This window comes from Schistocerca cancellata, chromosome 8, assembly GCF_023864275.1.
Source record: "Schistocerca cancellata isolate TAMUIC-IGC-003103 chromosome 8, iqSchCanc2.1, whole genome shotgun sequence".
Classification (NCBI taxonomy): Eukaryota; Metazoa; Arthropoda; class Insecta; order Orthoptera; family Acrididae; genus Schistocerca; species Schistocerca cancellata.
The window spans coordinates 199,514,389-199,541,596 of record NC_064633.1 but is presented as its reverse complement, the minus strand read 5'-3'; the positions used below and the strand labels follow the sequence as shown (position 1 = coordinate 199,541,596).

Sequence of the window (27,208 nt, the reverse complement as noted above, 5' to 3'; positions counted from 1 at the left end):
CTTGATAGTTCCCCAGTTTGAGAAATGTGCTGATCTTTGCATATTATGAGAACTACTTATTTCAACTTTCTGCACTCTTCCAGTTAGGTATGAATTAAACCATTTGTGCACTGTTCCACTCATGCCACAATACTTGAGCTTGTCTAGCAGAATTTCATGATTTACACAATCAAAAGCCTTCGAGAGATCACAAAAAATCCTAATGGGTGGTGTTTGGTTATTCAGATCATTCAAAATTTGATTAGTGAAAGCATATATGGCATTTTCTGTTGAAAAACCTTTCTGGAAACCAAACTGACATTTTGTTAGTACTTCACTGTTACAGATATGTGAAGCTACTCTTGAATACATCACTTTCTCAAAAATTTTGGATAAAGCTGTTAGAAGGGAGACTGGACGGTAATTGTTGACATCAGATCTATCCCCCTTTTTATGCAAAGGTATAACAATAGCATATTTCAGTCTATCAGGGAAAATGCCCTGTAGGTATTAAAATCCATGGAGAAGAAATAAAAGCTTTGAGGTTCGCCGATGACATTGTAATTCTGTCAGAGACACCAAAGGACTTGGACGAGCAGTTGAATGGAATGGACAGTGTGTTGAAAGGAGGATATAATATGAACATCAACAAAAGCAAAACGAGGATAATGGAATGTTGTCAAACTAAGTCGGGTGATGCTGAGGGAATTAGATTAGGAAATGAGACACTTAAAGTAGTAAATGAGTTTTTCTATTTGGGGAGCAAAATTACTGATGATGGTCGAAGTAGAGAGGATATAAAATGTAGACTGGCAATGGCGTGGAAAGCGTTTCTGAAGAAGAGGAATTTGTTAACATCGAGTATAGATTTAAGTGTCAGGAAGTCGTTTCTGAAAGTATTTGTATGGAGTGTAGCCATGTATGGAAGTGAAACATGGACGATAAATAGTTCGGACAAGAAGAGAATAGAGGCTTTCGAAATGTGGTGCTACAGAAGAATGCTTTAGATTAGATGGGTAGATCACATAACTAATGAGGAGGTATTGGATAGAACTGGGGAGAAGAGGAGTTTGTGGCACAACTTGACAAGAAGAAGGGACCGGTTGGTAGGACATGTTCTGAGGCATCAAGGGATCACCAATTTAGCATTGGAGGGCAGCGTGGAGAGTAAAAATCGTAGAGGGAGACCAAGAGATGAATACACTAAGCAGATTCAGTAGGATGTAGGTTGCAGTGAAGGATGTAGGTTGCATTAAGTACTGGGAGATGAAGAAGCTTGCACAGGATAGAGTAGCATGGAGAGCTGCATCAAACCAATCTCAGGACTGAAGACCACAACAATAACAACAAAAGGACGTGGGTCTTAATAGGGTGTGTGATCACCATACACAGCAATGAATGCTCTCCAATGTGCTCACCTGCTGGCCACAAGGTTGATAAGGATTTCTTATGGTAGTATGTTCCATTCTTACACCAGTGTCCACCCCAGTAGCTGAATGGTCAGCGCACTGGACTGCCATGCACAGGGGCCTGGGTTCGATTCCCAGCTGGTGTGGTGGTGTGGGTAGATTTTCTCCCCTCATGGACTGGGTGTTGTGCTGTCCTCATCATCATTTCATCCCCATTGTCGACACAGAAGTTGTCCAATGTGACGTCGCACTCAATACGACTTGCATTTGGCGGATGAACTTCCCGCCTGGGAACTCCTGGCCACTGACGCCATATGCTCATTTCCATTTACTATACCAGTATAATTGACAACTGCTGGATGGTCACTGGCGTATGCAGACCTGCTGCAATATTTTTCCCCAACACATCCCACACATGCTGGATGGGACTTAAGTTTGGGGAATGGGCAGGTCAGTCCATTTGCTAAATATACTCTCATTCGAAGAGCTTCTCCATCCATGCAGTTTGACGCAGTTGTGCACTTGTGTCCACAAAAGGGAATTCGGGGCCAATTGCACCCCTGAAAAAACATTAGTGGGGAAGGACAGCAGTGTCACATGTTCAAATATTTGGGTGTTAGTACACCCATGCAACAATATTCTTCCCCACATCATAACAATTGGACCATCTACCATTTGTAGACTTAGAAAAAGCTTTTGACAATGTTGACTGAAATACTCTCTTTCAAGTTCTGAAGGTGGCAGGGGTAAAATACAGGGAGCGAAAGGCTATTTACCATTTGTACAGAAACTAGATGGCAGTTATAAGAGTTGAGGGGCATGAAAGGGAAGCAGTGGTTGGGAAGGGAGTGAGACAGGGTTGTAGCCTCTTTCCGATGTTATTCAATCTGTATATTGAGCAAGCAGTAAAGGAAGAATTACAACGTCATCGGTGAACCTCAAAGCTTTTATTTCCTCTCCATGGATTTTAATACCTACTCCTAATTTTTCTTTTGTTTCCTTTTACTGCTTGCTCAATATGCAGATTGAATAACATCAGGGAGAGGTTACAACCCTGTCTTACTCCCTTCCCAACCACTGCTTCCCTTTCATGTCCCTCGACTCTTATAACTGCCATCTGGTTTCTGTACAAATTGTAAATAGCCTTTCGCTCCCTGTATTTTACCCCTGCCACCTTTAGAATTTGAAAGAGAGTATTCCAGTCAACATTGTCAAAAGCTTTCTCTAAGTCTACAAACACTAGAAACGTAGGTTTGCCTTTCCTTAATCTTTCTTCTAAGATAAGTCGTAAGGTCAGTATTGCCTCACGTGTTCCAGTATTTCTACGGAATCCAAACTGATCTTCCCCGAGGTCGGCTTCTACTAGTTTTTCCATTTGTCTGTGAAGAATTCGTGTTAGTATTTTGCAGCTGTGGCTTATTAAACTGATTGTTCGGTAATTTTCACATCTGTCAACACCTGCTTTCTTTGGGATTGGTATTATTATATTCTTCTTGAAGTCTGAGGGTATTTCACCTGTTTCCTACATCTTGCTCACCAGATGATAGAGTTTTGTTAGGACTGGCTCTCCCAAGGCAGTCAGTAGTGCCAATGGAATGTTGTCTACTCCGGGGGCCTTGTTTCGACTCAGGTCCATACAAATACTTTCAGAAAAGACTTCCTGACACTTAAATCTATACTCGATGTTAACAAATTCCTCTACTTCAGAAACGCTTTTCTTGCCATTGCCAGTCTACATTTTATATCCTCTCTACTTCAACCATTATCACTTATTTTACTCCCCAAATAGCAAAACTCGTTTACTACTTTAAGTGTCTCATTTCCTAATCTAATTCCCTCAAAATCGCCCGACTTAATTTGACAATGTTCCATTAGCTTCGTTTTGCTTTTGTTGATGTTCATCTGATATCCTCCTTTCAAGACAATTCCCATTCTATTCAACCGCTCCTCCAAGTCCTTTGGTGTCTCTGACAGAATTACAACGTCATCGGTGAACCTCAAAGCTTTTATTTCCTCTCCATGGATTTTAATACCTACTCCCAATTTCTCTTTTGTTTCCTTTACTGCTTGCTCAATATACAGATTGAATAACATCGGAGAGAGGCTACAACCCTGTCTCACTCCCTTCCCAACCACTGCTTCCCTTTCATGCCCCTCAACTCTTATAACTGCCATCTAGTTTCTGTACAAATTGTAAACAGCCTTTCTCTCCCTGTATTTTACCCCTGCCACCTTCAGAACTTGAAAGAAGAAATAAAAACTTTGAGGTTCGCCGATGACATTGTTATTCTGTCAGAGACAGCAAAGGACTTGGAAGAGCAGTTGAATGGAATGGATGGTGTCTTGAAGGGAGGATATAAGATGAACATCAACAAAAGCAAAACGAGGATAATGGAATGTAGTCAAATTAAGTCGGGTGATGTTGAGGGTATTAGATTAGGAAATGAGACACTTAAAGTAGTAAAGGAGTTTTGCTATTTGGGGAGCAAAATAACTGATGATGGTCGAAGTAGAGGGGATATAAAATGTAGACTGGCAATGGCAAGGAAAGTGTTTCTGAAGAAGAGAAATTTGTTAACATCGAGTATAGATTTAAGTGTCAGGAAGTTATTTCTGAAAGTATTTGTATGGAGTGTAGCCTTGTATGGAAGTGAAACATGGATGGTAAATAGTTTGGACAAGAAGAGAATAGAAGCTTTCGAAATGTGGTGCTACAGAAGAATGTTGAAGATTACATGGGTAGATCGCATAACTAATGAGGAAGTATTGAATCGGATTGGGGAGAAGAGAAGTTTGTGGCACAACTTGACCAGAAGAAGGGATCGGTTGGTAGGACATGTTCTGAGGCACCAAGGGATCACCAATTTAGTATTGGAGGGCAGCGTGGAGGGTAAAAATCGTAGGGGGAGACCAAGAGATGAATACACTAAGCGGATTCAGAAGGATGTAGGTTGCTGTAGGTACTGGGAGATGAAGAAGCTTGCACAGGATAGAGTAGCATGGAGAGCTGCATCAAACCACTCTCAGGACTGAAGACCACAACAACAGCAACAACATACCAGTATAACTGACAACTGCTGGATGGTCACTGGCGCATGCAGACATGCTGCAATATTTTTCCCCAACACATCCCACACATGCTGGATGGGACTTAAGTTTGGGGAATGGGCAGGTCAGTCCATTTGCTAAATATACTCTCATTTGAAGAGCTTCTCCATCCATGCAGTTTGACGCTGTTGTGCACTTGTGTCCACAAAAGGGAATTCGGGGCCAATTGCACCCCTGAAAATACATTCATGGGGAAGGACAGCAGTGTCACATGTTCAAATATTTGGGCGTTAGTACACCCGTGCAACAATATTCTTCCCAACATCATAACAATTGGACCATCGAAACTATCATGTTCAATAATGCTGCACATACTGTTATATGGCGAAAGATGGGAACATGTAAAGCACCCAGGGTCAGGTCTTAGACAAATTTTGTGAAGTCTGAATGACTTTGACACCTTTATACAGTCTCTTCAGCAGTTCATGGAAAAATTTACAACCCCTCATACCTCACTCCTCTCCCACATTAGGTGAGTGAAGCAAGTTCCTTGATAAATCCATTTATTTGACATTTTACCCCTAAAATTACTAAACACAGGATTAAAAATAAAAAAAATAAATAAAAAAAACTGAAGTCTATTGTCAAACATGTTGTTCATACTCTATGGGAAATGTATGTAAACATCTCATAATTGTATTTCCAATAAAAAAAGGACAGTCAATCACTTGTAGCTAATTAATGCATGGCACATGGGAACATAACAGCACAGATATGCTAGTAATTTATAAGGTATCACTCTTTTTGTAGTATACACAAATAATGGCACTGGTACCAAAAAACAACCACTTGCAGGGAATTTAATAGGTCCCCAGGGTGAGTGCAAAGACAGCAAATTTTTCTGATAAATTTATCGCATAAGAAACTGGAAACAATAATGGTGACCAGCTTAAAATGCCTCAGTATGCTGGCATGATTAACTATGCCCAATTTGGTTCTACAAAGGAAAAAGTACGAAGGGCACAGTTAATGAGGCTAAGAAATTTGTGTATATTACAAAAGGAAAACATTTAACAATTACAATGATAGAGATATCCAAGGTATTTGGAAATTTATGGTGGCGCTGATTCTCCATGAAAAAGATATAAGAAATTATCTGCTGGTGAATGTTTCCTAGTGAAGTATGGTAAAGACCAGCACACAGCATTGTCAAGCCTAACAACAGCAAGTACTAAATGTATCATGTAAGGGTAATCCTGTGTGTGTGTGTGTGTGTGTGTGTGTGTGTGTGTGTGTGTACCTAATTTTTGGTATATTAATACTGAAGCATTACTGGAAACATTGCAAAACAAACAAGAACTGTTGGAAGTTGTGCCATAACTGGATGACTTATTGCTTTTAGTACATGTCAACAGTCATTAGAAAATAGCTGCTTCAAACTCACTGATAAATTGCCTGTATGATGCCACTGCATGTAACATACAAATTACTTGAAGAAAGACTGATAAGGGACCCTTCCATTAAATTGAATCTTGCAATAATTCAAAAGCATATGGTCAATATCTAACTAGGTACACTACATGATCAAAGATATCTGGATAGCTATTAGTGGGCATTAATATGGGATGTGTCCATCCTTTGATTTAATGACAGCTTGAACTCTCACTTGGACCACTTCCAGAGAAGTGTCTGAATGTCTCAGGAGGAATGGCAACTCATTCTATCACAAGAGCCAAAACCAGAGGAGATCTTAACTGATAACCAGACGAGGTCTTGAGTGAATTCAACATTCCAACACATCCAAAATGTGTTACATCGGACTGAACTTGGGTACGGGCAGGCCACTCCATTTCACGAATGTTACTTCCACAAACGGTTGTCTCACAGGTGCTGGTTTATGGCAGGGAACAATGTCATGCTGATACATTCATTAATTGTATCCGAAATGTTCCTTTACTTTATGCAATACACAATGCTGTAAAATGTGTTCATATCCTTCAGCATTTAGTATTCTCTTAAATGAAGTAAAGGAAGCATACCCTAACCATGAAAAAGAAACCCTCATACCATAACATCTCCTGCTTTGTACTTCACTGTTGGCACTACACATGATGGCAGGTAGCATTCTGCAGCTTCCATTGATAATCCACAGAGTACAACGTGACTGATCATCCCAAATCAATCGTTTCCAGTCACCCACTGTCCATAATTTCCTTATGATACACAGAAATGCCGAAATTACAGAAATGGAAAGTTTTTAGGTCCGTGACATACTTTAAATTTCCTGGAGAACTGACTGCCAGAAAATTTTATTTAAGAACAAAGAAATTTTTCATGGGTGATTTGATAGTCCTTGTTAATGCAAATATCACCTATGAAAGTCTGTAGCATGACAATGTGTACCATCTGTCATCAACAGAAGACTGACACATCTATCTTGGGAGTGATGTCAAGTTTGATGAATAATTTTATTTCAGTATTATGTTTGCTTCAAATGATGTTTATGCTGAAGTAGTTCTACATCTACATATAGATACTATGCAAGCCACTATACAGTTTATGGCAAGGGGTAATTTATATCACTTCTAGTTATTCCCGTTCCTATTCCACTTACAAATGGAAAAAGGGGAAAAACAGTTGTCTATATTCCTCTGTGTATGAGCCCTGATTTTTATCACCTAATCTCCATGATCCTTATGCAAGACGTTTGTTGGTGGTAGTAGAATGGTTCTGCAGTCTGATGCAAATGCCGGTTCCATAAAATTCCTCAATAATATTTTGCAAAAGGAACATCATCTTTCTTCCTGTGAGTCTCATTTCAATTCACAGAGCATTTCTGTAATATGTGTCGATCAGACCTACAAGTAACAAACACAATAGCATGCCTCTAAATTACTTCAATCTCTCCCTTTAATTTGACCTGGTGATGTTCTATATGAAATTTCCTTCATACAAGAGCTACACTTTCCTAGAATTCTCCCAAGAAACTGAAGTCTAATGTTCACCTTTTCTACAACCAACCATGTATGCTTATTCCATTTCATATCGCTTTGCAATGTTATGCCTAGATATTTAATCAAGAAACATACGACTAAAACTGTATTTGAACATTACAGGATTGTTTTACCCACTCATCTCCATTTCTTACATTTTTCTACATTTATAGCAAGCTGCCATTCATCACACTGAACAGAAATTCTATCTAAGTCATCTTTTATTCGCCTACAGTTACTCAACAACAACATTTTCCCATACTCTGCAGCAACAGCAGCAAACTTTCGCAGATTGTAACTCATACTAACTATTAAATAATTTTAGTATATAGAGAACAAGACCAGTCCTATCGCAGTTCCCTGAGGCTCTCCTGATGAGACCCTTGTCTCTGATTAACACTAACCACCCAGGCCATTGTAATAACTTCTATTATTAAAAAAGTCTTCAAGCCACTCACATATCTAAGAACCTATTACATATGCTTGGACCTTTGTTAATAGTCTACAGTGGCACACTGTGTCAAACACTTTCCAGAAATCTAAGCATATGTAATCTGCCAGTTACCCTTCATCCATGGTTTGCAGGATAAAATGGGAGAAAAAGGCTAAGTAGAGTTTTGCTTGAACAACATTTTCTAATTTCTGTGCTGATCTGTGGACAAAAACTTTTCTGCCGCAAGGAAATACTTTACTAATATGCTCAAGAACTTATGCAGCAAACTGATATTAAGGTAATTGGTCTTTAAATTTGCGGGTCTGTTCTTTTGCCTTTCTTATATATGGAAGACGCAGTCTGCTCCTTTTTCCAGTTGCTTGGAACTTTATGCTGGGAGAGATATTTGCAACAAAAGCAAACTAAGTAAAGGGATAATGCCAAAGAGTACGTCTGTAAAACCAAACTGGGATTCCATCCTGACCATGACTTACTTGTTTTCAACTCTTTCTGTTGCTTCTCAGTGGGATGAATGCCTACTTCTATGTCCTCTACTCAGTCTGTAAGAGTCTCGTGGATGAACAATTTTTTAAATGCAAGATTTAAAACATCAATTTTCCTTTCGCTTTTTTCTACTGCCACACCAGACTAGTCAACAAATGACAGAAAAAATCCTTTGACCAGAAATGGCATCCATTAATTGTCTAAGTAAAAACTGTTTATCCACTTTCCAGCACAAAGACAGTCATAGTGATTGTCACTATAATGATATAATCACTAATCCCTGTCTTTATACTGACACTGTTGATGACGCCAAGTCTGTTTGTGTGTACAAGGTCTAGCATATTTTATTGTGTATGAGTTGTTAAACTACCTGCTCAAAACAGTTTTTGGAGATTACTTCACAAGACTTTCTGTTTGTGCAACTGCAGTGAATCCATGGATTTCCCGGTGATGCCTCTACCAATTTTCTTTGAATGAGTCTACAACTGTTACAGTGGAATTGGGTGGCCAATAAAAATATAGAATAATTAACTTGTATACACCTAGGCCAGTTATTTGTGTCCAGATAACTTCACAATAATTTGACCTCAACCAATAGCTAATCCAAGATGCAATAATGACAACATTATGAAAAAGGTAGATTACTACTCATCATATAATGAAGATGTTGAGCCACTGACAGGCACAACAAAAAGACTGCTAAATAAGTCAGCTTTCAGCCATATGGATTTCTTCTGCATTAGACAACATACACACACGCATTCATGCAAACACAACTCAAACACACATGACCACTGTCTCTGGCTGCCGAGGCCAGACCAAAGACAGTGGTCATGTGGGTGTGAGTAGTGTCATGAATGTGTGCATGTATGTTGTCTAACTCAGAAGAATGCCTTTTGGCCAAAAGCTTACTTTTTTAAAATAGTCTTCTTGTTGTACCTATCTGCAACTCAGCATCTATGCTACATGGCGAGTAGCTATCTATCCTTTTAAAATATTGTCAATTTCAACCTCGAAAGACATAATATTGTTGTCAACTGCAAGGAAGACTCTCTGTCTTATGATGTCTAATCTATCTTTTTGATATACATTCCAGGTCTTGTTAAGTCGGCCGGCCGGTGTGGTCGAGCGGTTCTAGGCGCTTCAGTCTGGAACCGCGCGACCGCTGCGGTCGCAGGTTTAAATCCTGCCTCGGGCATGGATGTGTGTGATGTCCTTAGGTTAGTTAGGTTTAAGTAGTTCTAAGTTCTATGGGACTGATGACCTCAGATGTTAAGTCCCATAGTGCTCAGAGCCATTTGAACCATTTTTCTTGTTAAGTATTTCAGAGCTTTTAATTTCAGCTTTCATCCATTTCTCAGTCCAGCGTACAACCTTAGCAAGACAGCTTTCCAGAAGGCAGTGAATTAAATAGCCCTTACGCGATGCTTCAGCAATTAATGGTTAAAATCGTGACATTTGAAATGACTTTACTCTGTAAGCAGTCTGATTCTGCTGCCTATTGACTGACAAGCATTCATCAGAGAACCTTAAACTATTGCCCAAACTAAAAGAAAAAACCTTATGCACTCCACAAGTAGTCCACTACTTGAGCAGCTGCTTCTTTTGTGTAATGCACCCCTCACCTCTCATACAACAATTCTTCACCCCATATCACAGGTGCAGAAACCTGTAACCAAGACCATCACAGAACTGAAAGAAACTCTTGTTGAGACCCTCCACTACGCTCCAAACCAAAGGACCCCAATTAATTCTGGGTGTCATACTGGGAACTGTAAACTCTACCTGCTCCCTCCATGCTGCCAGCAAACTTCACCACTTCCACCAGCAGCCTATATAAACTGAGAATGGCCTTAGAACCCAAGCAAAAGGCATCATTGGTGCCAAGATGAGCCACAACTTGCAAATGACTACACCCTGAATGGCTGCAGGCACGGCCTCCTCCAAATCTTGTACTGGGCACACAATGGACTTCTTTCCAACCTGTAACATGCCTAACATTGGAACTTCTGATAACTAGCAAACAACTCCCCCTCTTGCCTGCTCAAACCTTGCTAAAGGAGCGGCCACTTGTCCATTCATAGTGCAAATGGGCAAGGCAGGACAGCCAGTTCCCAGATCCACTATCTGCCTCCTACATTGGGTATGCTCGAAGGTGTGTCAGCAGCAGAGCCTAAGGGCGAAACAAGCGATACTTGAGATGCCCCGAGTGACACATCAATTTCCCCATAACTACTACGCACCGAGGCAGCATCCTACAGATGGCTGACTGCAGCCAACGTCATCCTCTGTATGTGAACTGTGTCCAGCTCCAAACACAGCACATTTACCAGGGATCTTTGGTAGTCAACCACACTTGCACACTTCAGGCAATTCTGGTGAAATTCTGTAGTAGAGTTGTCATAAGATCCCTGACAGTTAGCAGTGCTGTTGCCAGCTTCCAACTGTGAAGCACTAACAGCTGCTAGAGAAAACAATAGTCATCTATAGACCTGTGACAACACCGATACGATACCATAAAGGTGTTTATAAAATTGTCTTCCTAACCTCTTATGTTCTTCAAAAGTTTTGAATTTAGTACTGGATTCAAAGGAAGCAATTTTGATAACTTGTCACACTAATGCAACATTTTATGCACTAAACAGCTAGGCCTTGAAAAGATAAACATTTAAACACCTCATCCGCCTTCCTAACATCTTTCGTTCTCGAAATGTACTAAGTATAGTACTTGATTTTGAGGGAAGCGTTTTAGACAGTTAAGTATTACGCTAATGCAGGGTTTTATGTGCTAGATCACTTGGCCTTGAAAAGTTTTTGACAGTTCATTTACACAGGTAGCAGCAGCTGTTCATGAAATATTTCAATTTCCCATTTCTTTCAAGTAAGTAAATCTCTCTCTCTCTCTCTCTCTCTCTCTCAACTACAACTCACACTGGTCTATTTGGTGCCCCATTTGCCTACTTCCCACACTTTGTTTGGCTATTTGTTCTTTCTCCACTATTCATCTAGCTATGAAAATTTGGACACGAAACCACCAGCAGAAAAATGCTGCTGTTGGAGCACAAAAAAGGAAAAACCTGACAGAAAAGTGGGGAACGAACTGCCCTAATCCTTATCTGCTTTCTTCACCAAAAATTCTGGCATGCAAACATATTTGCTCTTTTAACACAGAACACTCAAAATTCTTTTACCCAGTATCTCTTTGTAGTCTTTTTTATGCTCAGCACCTCCCTCTCACTGCTGCAGACTATGTCTGTCTCTCTCCCACTGTCTCCTTTTTCTCCCAATGATTTACAGTATATATAACTGCCATTTTCACTTCAACTGTTCAACTGTCTTCTTTTGTTTTTCTTTCCTATCACCACTGTCTCCATCATACCTCAGCAGCTAAAAAATACTGGGTTCCAACCAATTTTTTCTCCTATACCCAAATGTTTCAAATGTTTAATATTTTAGTTCTCCCTATACCCATGTGTTAAAGGTATGTAGGGAAGCAGCCTACTCACGCTGTAGTAAATTCACATCAGTTTCCATTGTGTGCCAGCCAGTCTGCTGTAACCAGCTCTGACGTCATAAATGTTGCGCAATACCTTAAAAATCAAGCAAATGACCTAAAACTTTTCTAGCATGACAGGAATAACACTAAATTAATGTGTGTTAAATATCAGTTCGATAACTTCAGCCATTTTCGAAATTTGGACGTTTTTCTGAAAAAATCATTGGCGCAACAGAAAAGAGCTAGAGACTTCAAAATTTATATTTAGATTCATCTTTCATAATGATTTAATAAAAACAGTACTTTGGATTTCACAAATTGAGACTTTAGTGGAAATTCATGATTTTCTGGTTTTCGTCTCAAAACTGAAGGAAGCAAGATAGATTAAGTAGGCTAATAAATAAGGCTAGAATGTTTAGATTTAAATAGGTTGGAGGTCCGCTATGACTGTGAAGATGTGAAAAGTTTCTTTTGAATACCTATAAAATTATAGCGATAGCGGATCTCAAAAGGGCCAGTTCAGAGCTCATCTACTGCGTGCAGTGTAATTTAATTAATTCTCTCGCCCAAAATATTTAACTTAGCCACATCAAAATTTTATTATCAATACTTACCTGCGTGCTGAATGCACGTTTAAATTAAGAGCTTCATCGGCGATCAGCAAAAGAAGCTATAAATTATTATGTAACTTGAAGTGGTGCGTAACTAGCCCAGCGGCTAGTCGGGAGAGCCGATTTGAGCAGGTGTTCCCTTAGCCGTCCGCACCGCGGCTATATATATAAGAGCGCTGCGCGAGGAAGGAAGGCCCCAGTTCTCTCCAGACGCTGAATAGCACGACATCTGTGTCGGGAGTCGCGTCGCTTCGGTAGCACTGCTACAAACAGCCTCGGGTGCCGTATTAAGTTACTAGAGATACGCGGAACCATGAAATCATTTCAAGTGAAGGGTTAATTCTGGGATGTTTCTCATTATCTAGCTTCAGTTTGCGTATTGTCGTATTTTCACGTGCCGTCGCGGGACAGACATTCTACCAATTATTTAGCGTGGCGGTTGATGAAATATTCTCATCAAATTTTGGCGAGCATTCTTTTTAACATTTAATTCGGACATTTATAGTTGCATCAGCGCATTAGACTCTGAACTGCTCTGTTAGTTAGGTTGTAGGGATACTTGTGTTTTTTATCAGTGAATTTCAGAATATACTCAACTATTTTGGAAAATCGTTTTTGATTAGAAATCCCGGACAATCTCCTAATTCCTCAGAGCTATAAACTGCAGCTATAATGGTATTCTCAGATGAAGTGGGCACTAGGATCTCTAATTACCGGCTTCATGTTTGGTTAAATCACTTTCTGGGAGCTAAAAAAGTAAATAGAGAGCCAGTGTTGAGAACGGCGAAAGACAGCATTAACAACATTCTAAAAGCCTGAAACTGATTCAACATTTTGAATTGCAAGCATGTATACAGCAAAATTTAATTTTCACGAGTTACTCGCCGCCCCACATATGGTGCATCGGCCGGGAAACTCAACTAAGTGAAAGTGATTTTTAACTATTCGGATTCGCGAGTGGAATGCGACACGCAGCTGAGTAATAGAACAGTGAAAGTGTTACGTGGGCATGTGGACAACGCAGTTGGATTAACAACGCATCTGGATTGACGGAGCTGGCACTGAGTCTAGGGGTGCTGCCGACATCGCGAGAAGCCAGTTTCGCCGTACCGCAGTCGTCCGCCGCAGCAGCCGGAGCCGCGCCTGCAGTTACGGGCCACGCAAACACACAACAGCCGTCGGAGTGCCGTCTGCAGTTCAACGTGCCACGTCGCATCAGTAATCCTGGTACGCCGCACCGATAACCTCTTGCAGAAGGAACTAAGTTAAGTGAAAAACTGTTAAAAATTTTACTAACCTGCACTAAAAGACTGTCTGCGATGGAACCGCCAAAAGAAACTGAGGTTAAACTTAAATCAGAACCTATGTCTGTTGAAGGAACTGTAAATCCAGACAGCGGTTCAAGTGTAAATATGCATGAAAGTAGTGATGTTAAAGTGAAATATGAAGTATTGTCTCCTGACAGTAGTGTGGGAAGGGGTAATGATTCAATAGTAGAGACCCCTGTAGTAAAGCAGAAAGTAGAAATTGTAAATTTATTGGATGATAGTTTCTCTGATGAATTAAAAATGAAACAGTCTTCAGAGATGGTAGAGTTTAAGAAGGAGAAGTTAAATATGACTAATCAATCAGAAGTTTCATTTAGTTTTAATGATTCTGGTGTTGGAGCTAGTTTTTCGTCACCAGAGTGTGATAAAAAGCCAGCTAGTGAGCAACCCAAGGATACTGGGGCTATTGATTTAAATGTTATATTACAAGCAATAGCTGCCGGTAATGCAAAAATAGCTGCCAGTAATGCTGAATTAAAATCTGATATAATTGAGGTAAATAACCGGATTGTGGCCAGTCAAACTAATTTTAATAAACGATTGGAGGTAATGGACGATACCTTCAAGGCTGGTTGCAATAAGTTGAAAGAGGATCTAGACAGTTTGAATTATAAAATTGACTACAACCATGAGGATATTAAGAAAAAGGTTGCTCAACAGTTTTCTGAAATGTATAAAACAGTTAAATCCGAAGTTGCTGAGGTTCGCAAAGACTTCCAAATGGAAGATGCGAAGCTGGAGCACAAGTTAACAGAAAGATCGAGGCGGAATCTGAACTGTGCTCAGATAGATTTAAAGATGTTAATATTAAAGTAAACATATGTCAAAGTATATACTTTGACACATGTAAACCATAAATAAGTGTGCATAATACAAGAGGAACACAAATTGGTTGCTTTACTTTTTTTCTGGATGCTTTGCTCATCGATCACAATTCACTGAAAATCCCCGGCTTATGATGTGTATCTTAAAATAGTAAAAATTTTATTAGAAATATTTTGCTAAATTCACAGTCTTTTCTATTTTACATAATTTTTTGTATCCTTTTTGGGTTTTTTTCAGGAGTGTTCAGACCTTTTTAACCCATTTTTTGTCACTGCATATTTGATAGGCGTGAAGTGCCCGTCATACAGAGACAGTGTGTCATAAAGTTTTATCTGTGAAAAAGTGCTGATTAAAAACATAGTTTGGTGACTTCAGAAACCTTGTGACAACCCTAGAACCCTTGCCAAATGTTCACTATGTCAGTTAAAACTACATTTGTACCTCAGTCTGGATGACTATTTTATGTGCATAAGTACATTTAAGTTTGAACATCTGGATATCAGTAACGCAAATAGTGGTATCGAACGAAGTATCAAGGTTTCCTGAGCATATCATCTTAAGGACATATAGTAAAAAATTCGATCTGACACGAATATAAATTATAAAAGTGGTCATCCCCACAACTGGTACTTTCTGAAGCAAAAAACCATGATTTTTATGGGGTTTTCTAAGAACTGCACCTGAACAAATGGTACATTTGAAAACTACCCAAGTCATATCCTAGACAATACCTAATGCAAAAGAATCAACTGATTTGATAAATTTACCTGGGCTGGAGGAAGTTTAAATTTTGATCCTGTACTTAAGGTTAGCTACAGTATGCCCATTCTTCTGACAAGTATACAAATGGTCACTAAGCAAAGACATATCTGAAACACTTTACCCCTTGTGATAGACAGAACCTGAAATATGACCACCTGACAACTGCATTTTCACAGGCAACATTTTGGAACAAACTGGTACCGTGCACAACAGTACATGGACCAACAGTGCAGTTTCACCTCAAATAACTAATTGAGCTCTTCTTAACTGTCAAGATTAGTTTCAAGTAATTAATTTTTTATTTTCAATTATCTTATTTTATTTTTTTGTTCAAAACTAGACTCACAATGGTCAATTTGGTACCCAATTTGTCCATTTCCCACTCTTCATTTAGGTATGAAAATTCAGACAGAAACCCATTGTGTTACTTATAGAATTTATGCTCTTGCTACACTTAAACATTTGACCACAAACAGCAGCTGTGTAGTATAAGAGGAGGAGCAGGGGTTTTCTTTCAAATCAGCTGCTTTTATCTTAATACGAGGTGTGGCTATAAAATAACGGGACTGATGCTGTCACAGAGTAAGTACACAAGAACCAAAGATGAATGACCAAGAGTTGTGAAGCATGAAGCCTTCTCAGCCAAATGCGGCATCTCTGGTATCTGTAGGCAACCAGTGTGGTTGTGGCCTTTTTCTGTGTAAGAGCTGTTATTTTGTTTTGCCATAAAAGCGATATATGTAATAATACAGCCACAGATTGTTGTGAAGTTTCACAAGAAAATTGTAAAAACTGCTATCGAAACCTATCTTTTACTAAAAGAAGTGTATGGTTTACATACGTGAGTTTCTAAGTGGTTCAAGCATTTCCAAGATAGCCAAGAAGATGCTGAAGATGCCTTACTAGGATGAAAAAAAAATGACAATATTGAAAAAGTAGGATTTGATATCACCATCGGTTGCGTATCTGATTGATTGCTGAAATTGTAGGAACTGACAAAGAATAAGTCAGGCAAATTTTACATAATGGATTTAAAATGGTGCTAAAAACTCTCACAATCAGACAAAAAGAAGCTTGTACAAATATTTCTACTGACACTTTGTGTACCCGTGAAAATGATCCAAATTTCTTAGAAACAGTGATAACATGTGACAAATCTATTTTCTCACTTATTATCCACAAGCTAACTGCCAAACCATCTACTGGAAGGGACCAATAAGAATGAAAAAAAAAGCTCAAATGAGCAACTCAAGATTCAAAGTGATTATCTTTCTTTTTTCGTTATTCATGAAACTGTGTATCTTCAATGAGCTCCTAAAGGTCGAACTATTAATGAACATCACTACCTTAAGGTTCTTGCTCAGCTCCTTGAGAAAATAAGAAAAAAAGATCCTAACTGTGGAAGAACAAGTCATGGGTCCTGCATCAAGACAACACATTGGCTCATACCGCATTATCTGTTAAGAGATTTCTAGAGAAGTACAGCATTCCAGTATTAGACCACCTACATTACTTGCCTGACCTAGCACAATGTGACTTTTATCTATTCCTCAAGGTCAAATCTGCATTAAAAGGAACATGATTTCAGTCTGCTGAAGCACTGAAAGTAAAAGTAGAACCTGTCACATCAAGGAGCCCACAGAACAAGACTTCCAGCACTGTCTCCATCAATGGAATATTCGCCTGGAGTGCTGTAGAGATAGAAGAGGAGAGTATACCGTGGGTGATAATAAGCAAATATTTATGTTTTCAAAATAAAATGATTTATAACAACAGTATCGATACTTTATAGCCACACCTCTTATACATATGCACATACAGGGTCTTTCAAAAAGAATATATGTATTACAAAGTATTGTTTTGTCCAAACTATTGATTGTTGTGCCTTGGCTCGGCTATTGGAGAAAGAATACATAGTCTAGTTTATATTAATAGCTGCTAGAAGTCAGTTGTCTTCTGTTTTGCTTGGTAGCTGTCATATGTTTAAAATGGCTACTCCACAGCAGAAATCATTTTGTGTTCTCAAGTTTGTGAAGTGCAATTCTATGATTACAGTGCAGAGACGTTTCAGGTTGAGGTACCAAATTGATCCTCTGAATGGGTGGAACATTCACTGATGGTGTCAAAAGTTTCTAGATACAGGATGTGCATGTAAAGGAAGGAGCCCTGGCTGCCGGGAGTTACAACTGTCTACGACAACAATTTGGTGTGTTTTGAGACATCAGTTGGTTATGAATCTGTACAACTTACAACTGTTACAAACTCTGCGTCCTGATGACAAACGGAAATGTGTGACATTTTGCAATGAGATTCTTGATGCTACTGACAATAATAACGCTTTCGCACATTGCATTGTGTTCAGTGATGAAGCAACTTTCCACGTTAGTGGTCCTACAGAACCCACATGCAGCCACTGAACATGTACGAGATTCGCCTAAAGTCAATGTGTTTTGTGCGATACCCCGATCATCTGTTTACGTCCCATTCTTCTTTGATGGATACACGGTTGACAGTCAGCAGTATCTCACTATGTTACAAAACTGGTTGTTTCCGAGTCTGCACAAAGACAACTTCATTTTTCAACAAGAGGGGGCACCCCCTCACTGGAGTTGTCCAGTGCGTGAATATCTGAATGAAACTCTACCAAACCGTTGGATTGGTCATCAAGGAGTTGGCGACTTGGCATGTCTCAGCTGGGCTCCACGATCACCAGATTGACACCCTCTGAATTCTTCCTGTGGGGTTTCCTTATAGACAATGTTTATGTACCACCAGTCCCACAGAACCTAGAAGAGATGAAGACCCAGATCTGTACTGCTATAACATCAGTTACGAAGAACATGCTTGCCCAAGTATGGGAGGAATTTGAGTATTGATGTGACACTGTTCATGTCACTGATAGAGGACACACTGATCATCTCTAATCTGAAATTGAGAGGTTCGTAAACAGGTGTGTAAAGTTTATAATAGAGGAAAACATTCCACATGGGAAAAATATATATAAAAAACAAAGATGCTGTGACTTACCAAACGAGACAGCGCTGGTAGATAGACACAATAAAAACACACAAACAAGTTTCAAGCTTTCGCAACCCAACGTTGCTTCATCAGGAAAGAGGGAAGGAGAGGGAAAGGCGAAAGAATGTGGGTTTTAAGGGAAAGGGCAAGGAGCCATTCCAATCCCGGGAGCGGAAAGACTTACCTTAAGTGGAAAAAAGGACAGGTATACACTTGCACACACACACACATATCCATCAGCACATATACAGACACAGGCAGACATATGTGAAGGCAAAGAGGTTGGGCAGAGATGTCAGTCGAGGCGGAAGTACAGAGGCAAAGATGTTGTTGAATGACAAGTGATGTACGAGGGGCGGCAATTTGAAATTAGCGGAGGTTGAGGCCTGGTGAGTAATGGGAAGAGAGAATATATTGAAGGGCAAGTTCCCATCTCCGGAGTTCTGATAGGTAGGTGTCAGTGGGAAGTATCCAGATAACCCGGACGGTGTAACACTGTGCCAAGATGTGCTGGCCGTGCACCAAGGCATGTTTAGCCACAGGGTGATCCTCATTACCAACAAACACTGTCTGCCTGTGTCCGTTCACGCGAATGGACTGTTTGTTGCTGGTCATTCCCACATAGAAGGCTTCACAGTGTAGGCATGTCAGTTGGTAAATCACGTGCGTGCTTACACACGTAGCTCTGCCTTTGATCTTGTACACCTTCCGGGTTACAGGACTGGAGTAGATGGTGGTGGGAGGGTGCATGGGACAGATTTTATACCCGGTGCGGTAAAAAGGGTAGGAGCCAGAGAGTAGGGAAGGTGGTTTGGGGATTTCATAGGGATGAACCAAGAGGTTACGAAGGTTAGGTGGATGGCGGAAATATACTCTTGGTGGAGTGGGGAGGATTTCATGAAGGATGGATCTCATTTCAGGGCAGGATTTGAGGAAGACGTATCCCTGCTGGAGAGCCACATTCAGAGTCTGATTCAGTCCCGGAAAGTGTCCTGTCACGAGTGGGGCACTTTTGGGGTTCTTCTGTGAGTGGTTCTGGGTTTGAGGGGATGAGGAAGTGGCTCTGGTTATTTGCTTCTATACCAGGTCAGGAGGGTAGTTGCGGGATGCGAAAGCTGTTTTCAGGTTATTGGTGTAATGGTTCAGGGATTCAGGACTGGAGCAGATTCATTTGCCACGAAGACCTAAGCTGTAGGGAAGGGACCGTTTGATATGGAATAGGTGGCAGCTGTCATAATGGAGGTACTGTTGCTTGTTGGTGGGTTTGATGTGGATGGATGTGTGAAGCTGCCCATTGGACAGATGGTGGTCAACGTCGAGGAAAGTGGCATGGGATTTGGAGTAGGACCAGGTGAATCTGATGGAACCAAAGGAGTTGAGGTTGGAGAGGAAATTCTGGAGTGCTTCTTCACTGTGAGTCCAGAAGATGTCATCAATAAATCTGTACCAAACTTTGGGTCGGCAGGCCTCGGTAACCAAGTAGGCTTCCTCTAAGCAACCAATAAATAGGTTGGCGTAAGAGGGGGCCATCCTGGTACCCATGGCTATTCCCTTTACTTGTTGGTATGTCTGGCCTTCAAAAGCGAAGAAGTTGTGGGTCGGGATGAAGCTGGCTAAGGTAATGAGGAAAGAGGTTTTAGGAAGGGTGGCAGGTGACCGGCGTGAAAGGAAGCGCACCGTCGCAGCAAGGCCCTGGACGTGCGCGATATTTGTGTATAAGGAAGTGGCATCAATGGTTACAAGAATGGTTTCCGGGGGTAACAGATTGGGTAAGGATTCCAGGCGTTCCAGAAAGTGGTTGGTGTCTTTGATAAAGGATGGGAGACTGCATGTAATGGGTTCTATATCAAACGGTCCCTTCCCTACAACTTAGGTCTTCGTGGCAAACGAATCTGCTCCAGTCCTGAATCCCTGAACCATTACACCAATAACCTGAAAACAGCTTTCGCATCCCGCAACTACCCTCCTGACCTGGTACAGAAGCAAATAACCAGAGCCACTTCCTCATCCCCTCAAACCCAGAACCTCCCACAGAAGAACCCCAACAGGGAAACGACTTCCTCAAATCCTGCCCTGAAATGAGATCCATCCTTCATGAAATCCTCCCCACTCCACCAAGAGTATCTTTCCGCGGTCCATCTAACCTTCGTAACCTCTTGGTTCATCCCTATGAAATCCCCAAACCACCTCCCTACCCTCTGGCTCCTACTCTTGTAACTGCCCCCAGTGTAAAACCTGTCCCATGCACGCTCCCACCACCATCTACTCCAGTCCTGTAACCCGGAAGGTATAGACGATCAAAGGCAGAGCCACGTGTGAAAGCACCCACGTGATTTACCAACTGACATGTCTACACTGTGAAGCCTTCTATGTGGGAGTGACCAGCAACAAACTGTCCATTCGCATGAACGGACACAGGCAGACAGTGTTTGTTGGTAATGAGGATCACCCTGTGGCTAAACATGCCTTGGTGCACGGCCAGCGCATCTTGGCACAGTGTTACACCGTCCGGGTTATCTGGATACTTCCCACTGACACCAACCTATCAGAACTCCGGAGATGGGAACTTGCCCTTCAATGTATTCTCTCTTCCCATTACCCACCAGGCCTCAACCTCCGCTAATTTCAAGTTGCCGCCCCTCATACATCACTTGTCATTCAACAACATCTTTGCCTCTGTACTTCTGCCTCGACTGGCATCTCTGCCCAACCTCTTTGCCTTTACATATGTCTGCCTGTGTCCGTATATGTGCTGATGGATATGTGTGTGTGTGCGAGTGTATACCTGTCCTTTCTTCCCCCTAAGGTAAGTATTTCCGCTCCCGGGATTGGAATGGCTCCTTACCTCTCCCTTAAAACTCACATCCTTTCGTCTTTTCCTCTCCCTCCCCCTTTCCTGATGAAGTAACCTTGGGCTGCGACAGCTTGAAATTTGTGTTTGTGTGTTTTTTATTGTGTCTATCTACCAGCGCTTTCTTGTTTGTTAAGTCACAGCATCTTTGTTTTTATATATATCTCTGTGTGTGTGTGTAAAGTTTCATATTCATATGTCTTAAGTTTAATAAATGTATGCATTCATAATACGTATATTCTTTTTTACTGTATTAGTAATTACTGTAACTATCAGTGTGAGTAGACTGGCACTAGTCATAATTTGTTTCTAACATAATTCACATAAATTGCCAGCAATGACTGTTCCCACCTTTCAATGTATAGTTTAACATGTTCATCATCCCTAAAGGCTCTCATTCGTGATGGGATTTACTGAATATGAATTGTGAAAGGATGAATGAATTACTACTTGCATAATACTATAAGAGGTATGAAATGAAGAAGTGTAAGAGCACAACTGTCACAACAAGCATCAATCCTATATAGTGTACAGATATTCATGCTCTTATATCCAACACAAAAGACTATTTGTTTAGGCATCATCATTGTAATTGCATGTTAATATATATAGAACCTGAATTATACTGACAAGTTCTTAATCAAAGCATTCTGCAGCTTCAGTTTATGTTTTCTCACAGGTGTACCACATATGCAATATTCAAACAACAGCTAATATGTTGCTAGTTATTTATAAATTTAAACCAGCTTACCCTGTCACTCACTGCAGCCATCTGGAGAACAGAGAGACCATCCGATTTGTCTACTGTTGAAGCCTGGTATTTTTCCCTTTCTCTGTTGACCCTCTGCTCAAGTTCTTCTATCTCTGATCTGAACAAAAATAAACAAAATATTTTTTCTTTAGTTTCTGTCCTCGCAATAGCCTTCAAAAAGCAGTGCTGACTTGTGAGTTACATCACCAAATAAGCACTTAAGAGAGATTAGTCCTATGAAATACATACACGCACAGGTCAATTCGCTATTAATACTAAACACGATACCTACTTATTGCACAATAAGAACTATGGAAATCTTAAATTGTTGTAGCATTGTAAAATCTGTGTGCCCTTATGTTAATAATATCACCATGTTATTCTAATGGATTTTCATCAGTCTCCAAAGTGTGGGTGTTTCAGATATAGTTACCAAATGACTACTGGACAGCTTAATATATCTGTGGACTGACAAATCTCAGTAAACATCACTCCGCTGTCGGGAACTGGTATCATAAAAAGGGACCATCCTACAGATAGCTAACCTTAATATTGGGTTGGTGCATAAGTTCACAGCATTTTTCCATAAGTTTAATAAACACAACAGATACACATAACAGAGACTTTAAGTCATTAATAATATATTCTTATTCACTATTTACAACAGTCTGCCAATGCTGCGGTAACTTTTCGAATCTGTGACTAGAAATCACGTGGTTCTGAGGTGAAGAAATAACTGAGCTGTGTTCGGAGCACATTTTCATCTGGAAAGAAAGTTCCTTGATGGCTGTTCATTAGAGAGCAGAAAAAGTGAAAATCTCACGGCACAAGATCAGCTGAATAAGGTGGGTGTGGAATGGATTCCCAACCCAACTTCTGTACAGTATTTTTTTGTCAGTCTAACAGAATGTGGGCAGACGTTATCATGGAATACCATCACTTCATGCAGTCTTCCTCATAGTTGCTCTTGGAGTGCCTCTTCAAGACATTTCAGATGTTGACAATAAAAGTCAGCAGCGATGGTTACACCTTGGGGAAGCAATTTAAAGTACACTACACTGCCATTGATCCACTAGGTGCATTAACATTATCTTTTGAGGATTTGCACAGGTCTTCGTGCAGGGAGTTATTGTGTTTGGGCTCAACCATTCCTTTCTTTTTCTTCTGTTACCATAAAGACACCATTTCTCATCGCCAGTAACGAAACAGGATAGGAAAGGTTGGCGTTGTTTATAAGCCTATTAATGAAGAGCAAGCAGAGATGCACATGTGGACACCTGTTGTTTTTTGACAGTTTGACTTAGAGCATGCGGTACCCATTCATCCAATTTTTGAACCTTCCCTACTGCACGCAAATGTCAAATGATGGTGGAATCATCACAGTCAATGACATTTGCCAGTTATTGAGTACAATGATGTGGATAATTGTGGATTAATGCATTTTATTTTCATCAAACCCCGAAGGTCTTCCTGAATGTGAGGAGTTATTAACAACAAAACAAAAATCTTTAAAAAGAGACAACCATTTTCTTGCCATGCTCTGTCCCAATGACATTCCCATGCATGAAGCAAATGTTTCTGTCACCATTCTACTGAACTCAAACACAAGAATATGTCAGAAATGTTATTTCTCCACATGGCACTCCACTTTTAGCATCTGCAGCTCAACTATCTCCAAATGACAAAACGACAATATGTAAACTGGAACAGCGATAGTGAAGTACAAATAAAAAATGACAGTCGATAAATAAACTCATAGCAACTGGAATACCAACATCCAAAGCATAAGCACCATGAACTTATGCTCTGACCTAACATATTTGAGGAGCTGATGTGTCTGTGGGATAAAAGTCTTACAGTACTGGGGTTGTGTAGATTGTCACTGTTGCTACCATGCAAATAATGTAATAAAACTGAAGTTATATCTGGTAAATGAGTTGCTATTACTGAAGGATCATTACCAGACACATTTTCAATTACTTCTTACTCTAACATCACACTTAATTTTAACGATATCCTACCAGTACCAATTTCTCAATGCAATTCATAAACTGACCCAGATTTATTAATACCATCATTATTGTCTTGGCATGTATCAATGGGTACAATCTCTCCAGTCATTTCAGAAGTCAATGAAATATACACACAGTTCTCAGATAGTGCAGCTCTGTCAACACTTTGCAGGCAGGGAGCCGATATTTATATGCAATCTCCACCTCCAAGAATCTATAGCAGCCATGTGAAATTTTTCATGTGAAATTTTTCATGAAATAATCAGACAACGGAAAATCTAGGATGGAATGTAACAATATTATGAAAAGGATAGTTGCTACTCCTCTTATAGCAGAGATGCTGAGTTGCAGATAGGCACAACAAAAAGACTGTCACAAAATAAGCTTTCCACCAACAAGGCCTTTGTCAAAAATAGATGACACACACACACACACACACACACACACACACACACAGAAATGCAACTCACACACAATGGAGAACATTAGGTCTCACGTTTACAGAAATAACACCTCTTTGTGGAAGAAAATGTACAAAGAGAAATGGTACTAGTGTTAAGATTTCCATGGATTTCACAAACTGTCCTGGATTTACCAAATACATTCATTTTCGAATTCAATGAAATATTATTAAACTTTGCAGATAGTGTAGCTCTGCAAACATTTTACACATATTGAGCCAGATATTCAAGTGCTACCTTTATTTCACAGACTCTACAACATACACGTGAAACTTTTTCTTATTAAAAGTACGTCAAACGTGAAATAAAATACACACACACACGTTTGCATGACTCTATTGTTCCAGCCAACAACATTTACCTGGCAACAGGGTGAGGAGATTGTATTGGGTAGAGGGAGTTAGAGGAACAAAGAGATAGGGAGAGAAAGGGAGTAGCCACACAGAAATTACTAAGGTAGATACACGAACTGCATATGCACACAAAAGGCAATAAAATGTAACTCTTAGCAAAACTATGCTACAATAATTTAAACAGAATCAACGACTTGCATTATTGCTTAAGTTTCACACATTTATTTGTCATAAAAAAAAGCTGTTGTGCATATATGCCAGGCATGTAGAAATAAAACTGCTCTATGATATCTGTACATTCTGTGAATTTCTAAGCCCCTTGGTTCATAGTGACCAGGGGAACACAAGTGTAAATAATTAAGTTTGAGCAAGAGGAAGAAGAGTAATTTTTTAAATTTGAGTTTTAAGGTATTTGGAATATTTAGAAAAAGAAAGTCACGTTTGGAGCAATACCATTTAAATATTAAAAAGTTATGTAAGAGCAAATTCCCTTTCAGGTAATAGTGACCAGAAGAAAACAGCAGGGTTAAAACATGCTTATTATCTTTGAGCAGAATTTCACTAGAAATATTTTTTTCATAACAGATATCTTCAAAAAAAAAATTAATTAATTAATGAAGGGGTGGGGAAGGAGTATGGCCACCTCCTAGAGGAGGGAACTTTCCTGTTTCTATGACATTTCCTACGAGTGTTTTCTCAAAGCTTCAAAATTATTTTCCTAATTTTTTGCAATTTTCCTGGGCTAACTCCCCTTGCTGCAGTCTTCCTATTCCTCTGTTCTCTCCCCCTACCAACCCACTCCAACAGTTCGTGTGCCACATACAACTCCTCATACCTGTGCAATGGCCACCTTACCAGTGCTGCTTCTCCTTCCTTGTCCTCAACAAACCTTCACTCCATTCCTTGGTCCCTGTCTCTCCTCTTCATTAATTACACTAACACAATCCCTAATCCCATTTGGGATGCAGCACCTGGATAACACAGTTAGCTGGGACAATGCAACTTTGCATACATCTGAGTGCTTGTACGTGTTGTTTTTGTTACTTGTCTCTGAAGATGAGGATTGTCTGAAAGCTCAGCAACCTCTTCTCTCCCATATCATCTAATGTGGAATCCACTCATGACTCTCTGATAAAATACATAAATGAGTGACGGCAACCAGTCACCTGCAGTTTATTGATGTGTGATACATAAACACATGTAACAGCACAGAAGTGTCACTAGCTCAATCATATCCTTCGTCTACCTCCCACTGTGGACTGCGATGAAGCACATTCTACCAAATAACTGGTGAATCCTTATGATGCCCCAGCTGCCATTTCTGTGTCTCATGGGTCATTCCACTCTGGATAATACATGTGCTACATTTGTTCTGCACACCCACCCACTTTCTGCTACTGCAACCAATTTCCTATCAAACCAAAGAAAAAGTGAAGTGTGGAAACAGTTACGTGATACACCAGTTGCACTGCAATCACTGTGCATTACTCTATGTAAGTATGGAAACTGAGAAGTTGTCCACCCAGATGAATGATCACCATCAAACTGAAGCCAACTGAAAACTTACCACTAAGCTTCTGAAAATGCTGCACACAGCACACAAATGGCTTCAACATCTGTTTCACAATGCATATAATTTTGTACTCTGCTTACCCTCATCAGCACCAGCTCCTTGAACTACACTGGTCTTCCTCAAACACATCTTTTGTTCTCACACTCTCCCTACCATGAACCTGTGCTAGTCCCATTCTAGTCCGATCTGTTCTCACTACCTTTGCACTGAGCCTCTCTTCTCTGCCGCATCATTCTCTACCCTATTCTTCACTTCAACATTGTACTTTTATTTCCACCTCTTTCCCTCTCATACTTCTACCTTCTTGTGATTTTTACTTTATTTAATCATATTTTTTCCCATTGCCACTAAAAGCTATCTAACTCTTTATGTCAGTGGTTGTCTTTCCTCACCTTTGTTCACTTTCTATTCTGGAGCTTCCATCACCATAATATCATCAAACAAAGATATCAATTAAAATGAATGAAGTATCATTTCAGTATGGGAGAAATCCTAAAAACTGTTTAAAGTAAGGCATCTTTAGAAAATAATATTTTGCTACACAGAAACTGTAGGACTGCTGTTTACATAAATCAAACAGAGAATAAGATATGAAAAGACTAAGACAATGACTTAATCAAAGACACGTAGAAGACTTCAAGAAAATGTGCAGGAGCGACATAGTTATGTATAGCTGAAGACCACAGTGCATGGAGAAATCTAGAGAAGGTGGATTTCAAACTATTAATGGTGATGATTACTGCAGTAAACCTGTAGGAGAAAAGGATGTTATGAGAGCAATGTGACAAGTTCTCAACCTTG

General features: G+C 40.0%; 1 protein-coding gene across 2 annotated transcripts in view; it reads right to left on the bottom strand.

The window, feature by feature from the left end:
• LOC126094940 (Bardet-Biedl syndrome 7 protein homolog) overlaps positions 1-27,208 on the bottom strand; it is a 169,288-nt gene that overhangs the window by 59,190 nt on the left and 82,890 nt on the right. For both annotated transcript variants that reach the window (XM_049909588.1, XM_049909589.1), the window contains one exon: positions 22,009-22,126. In XM_049909588.1, coding sequence (XP_049765545.1) covers positions 22,009-22,126 — 118 coding nt within the window. The remainder of the gene's footprint in view (positions 1-22,008; positions 22,127-27,208) is intronic.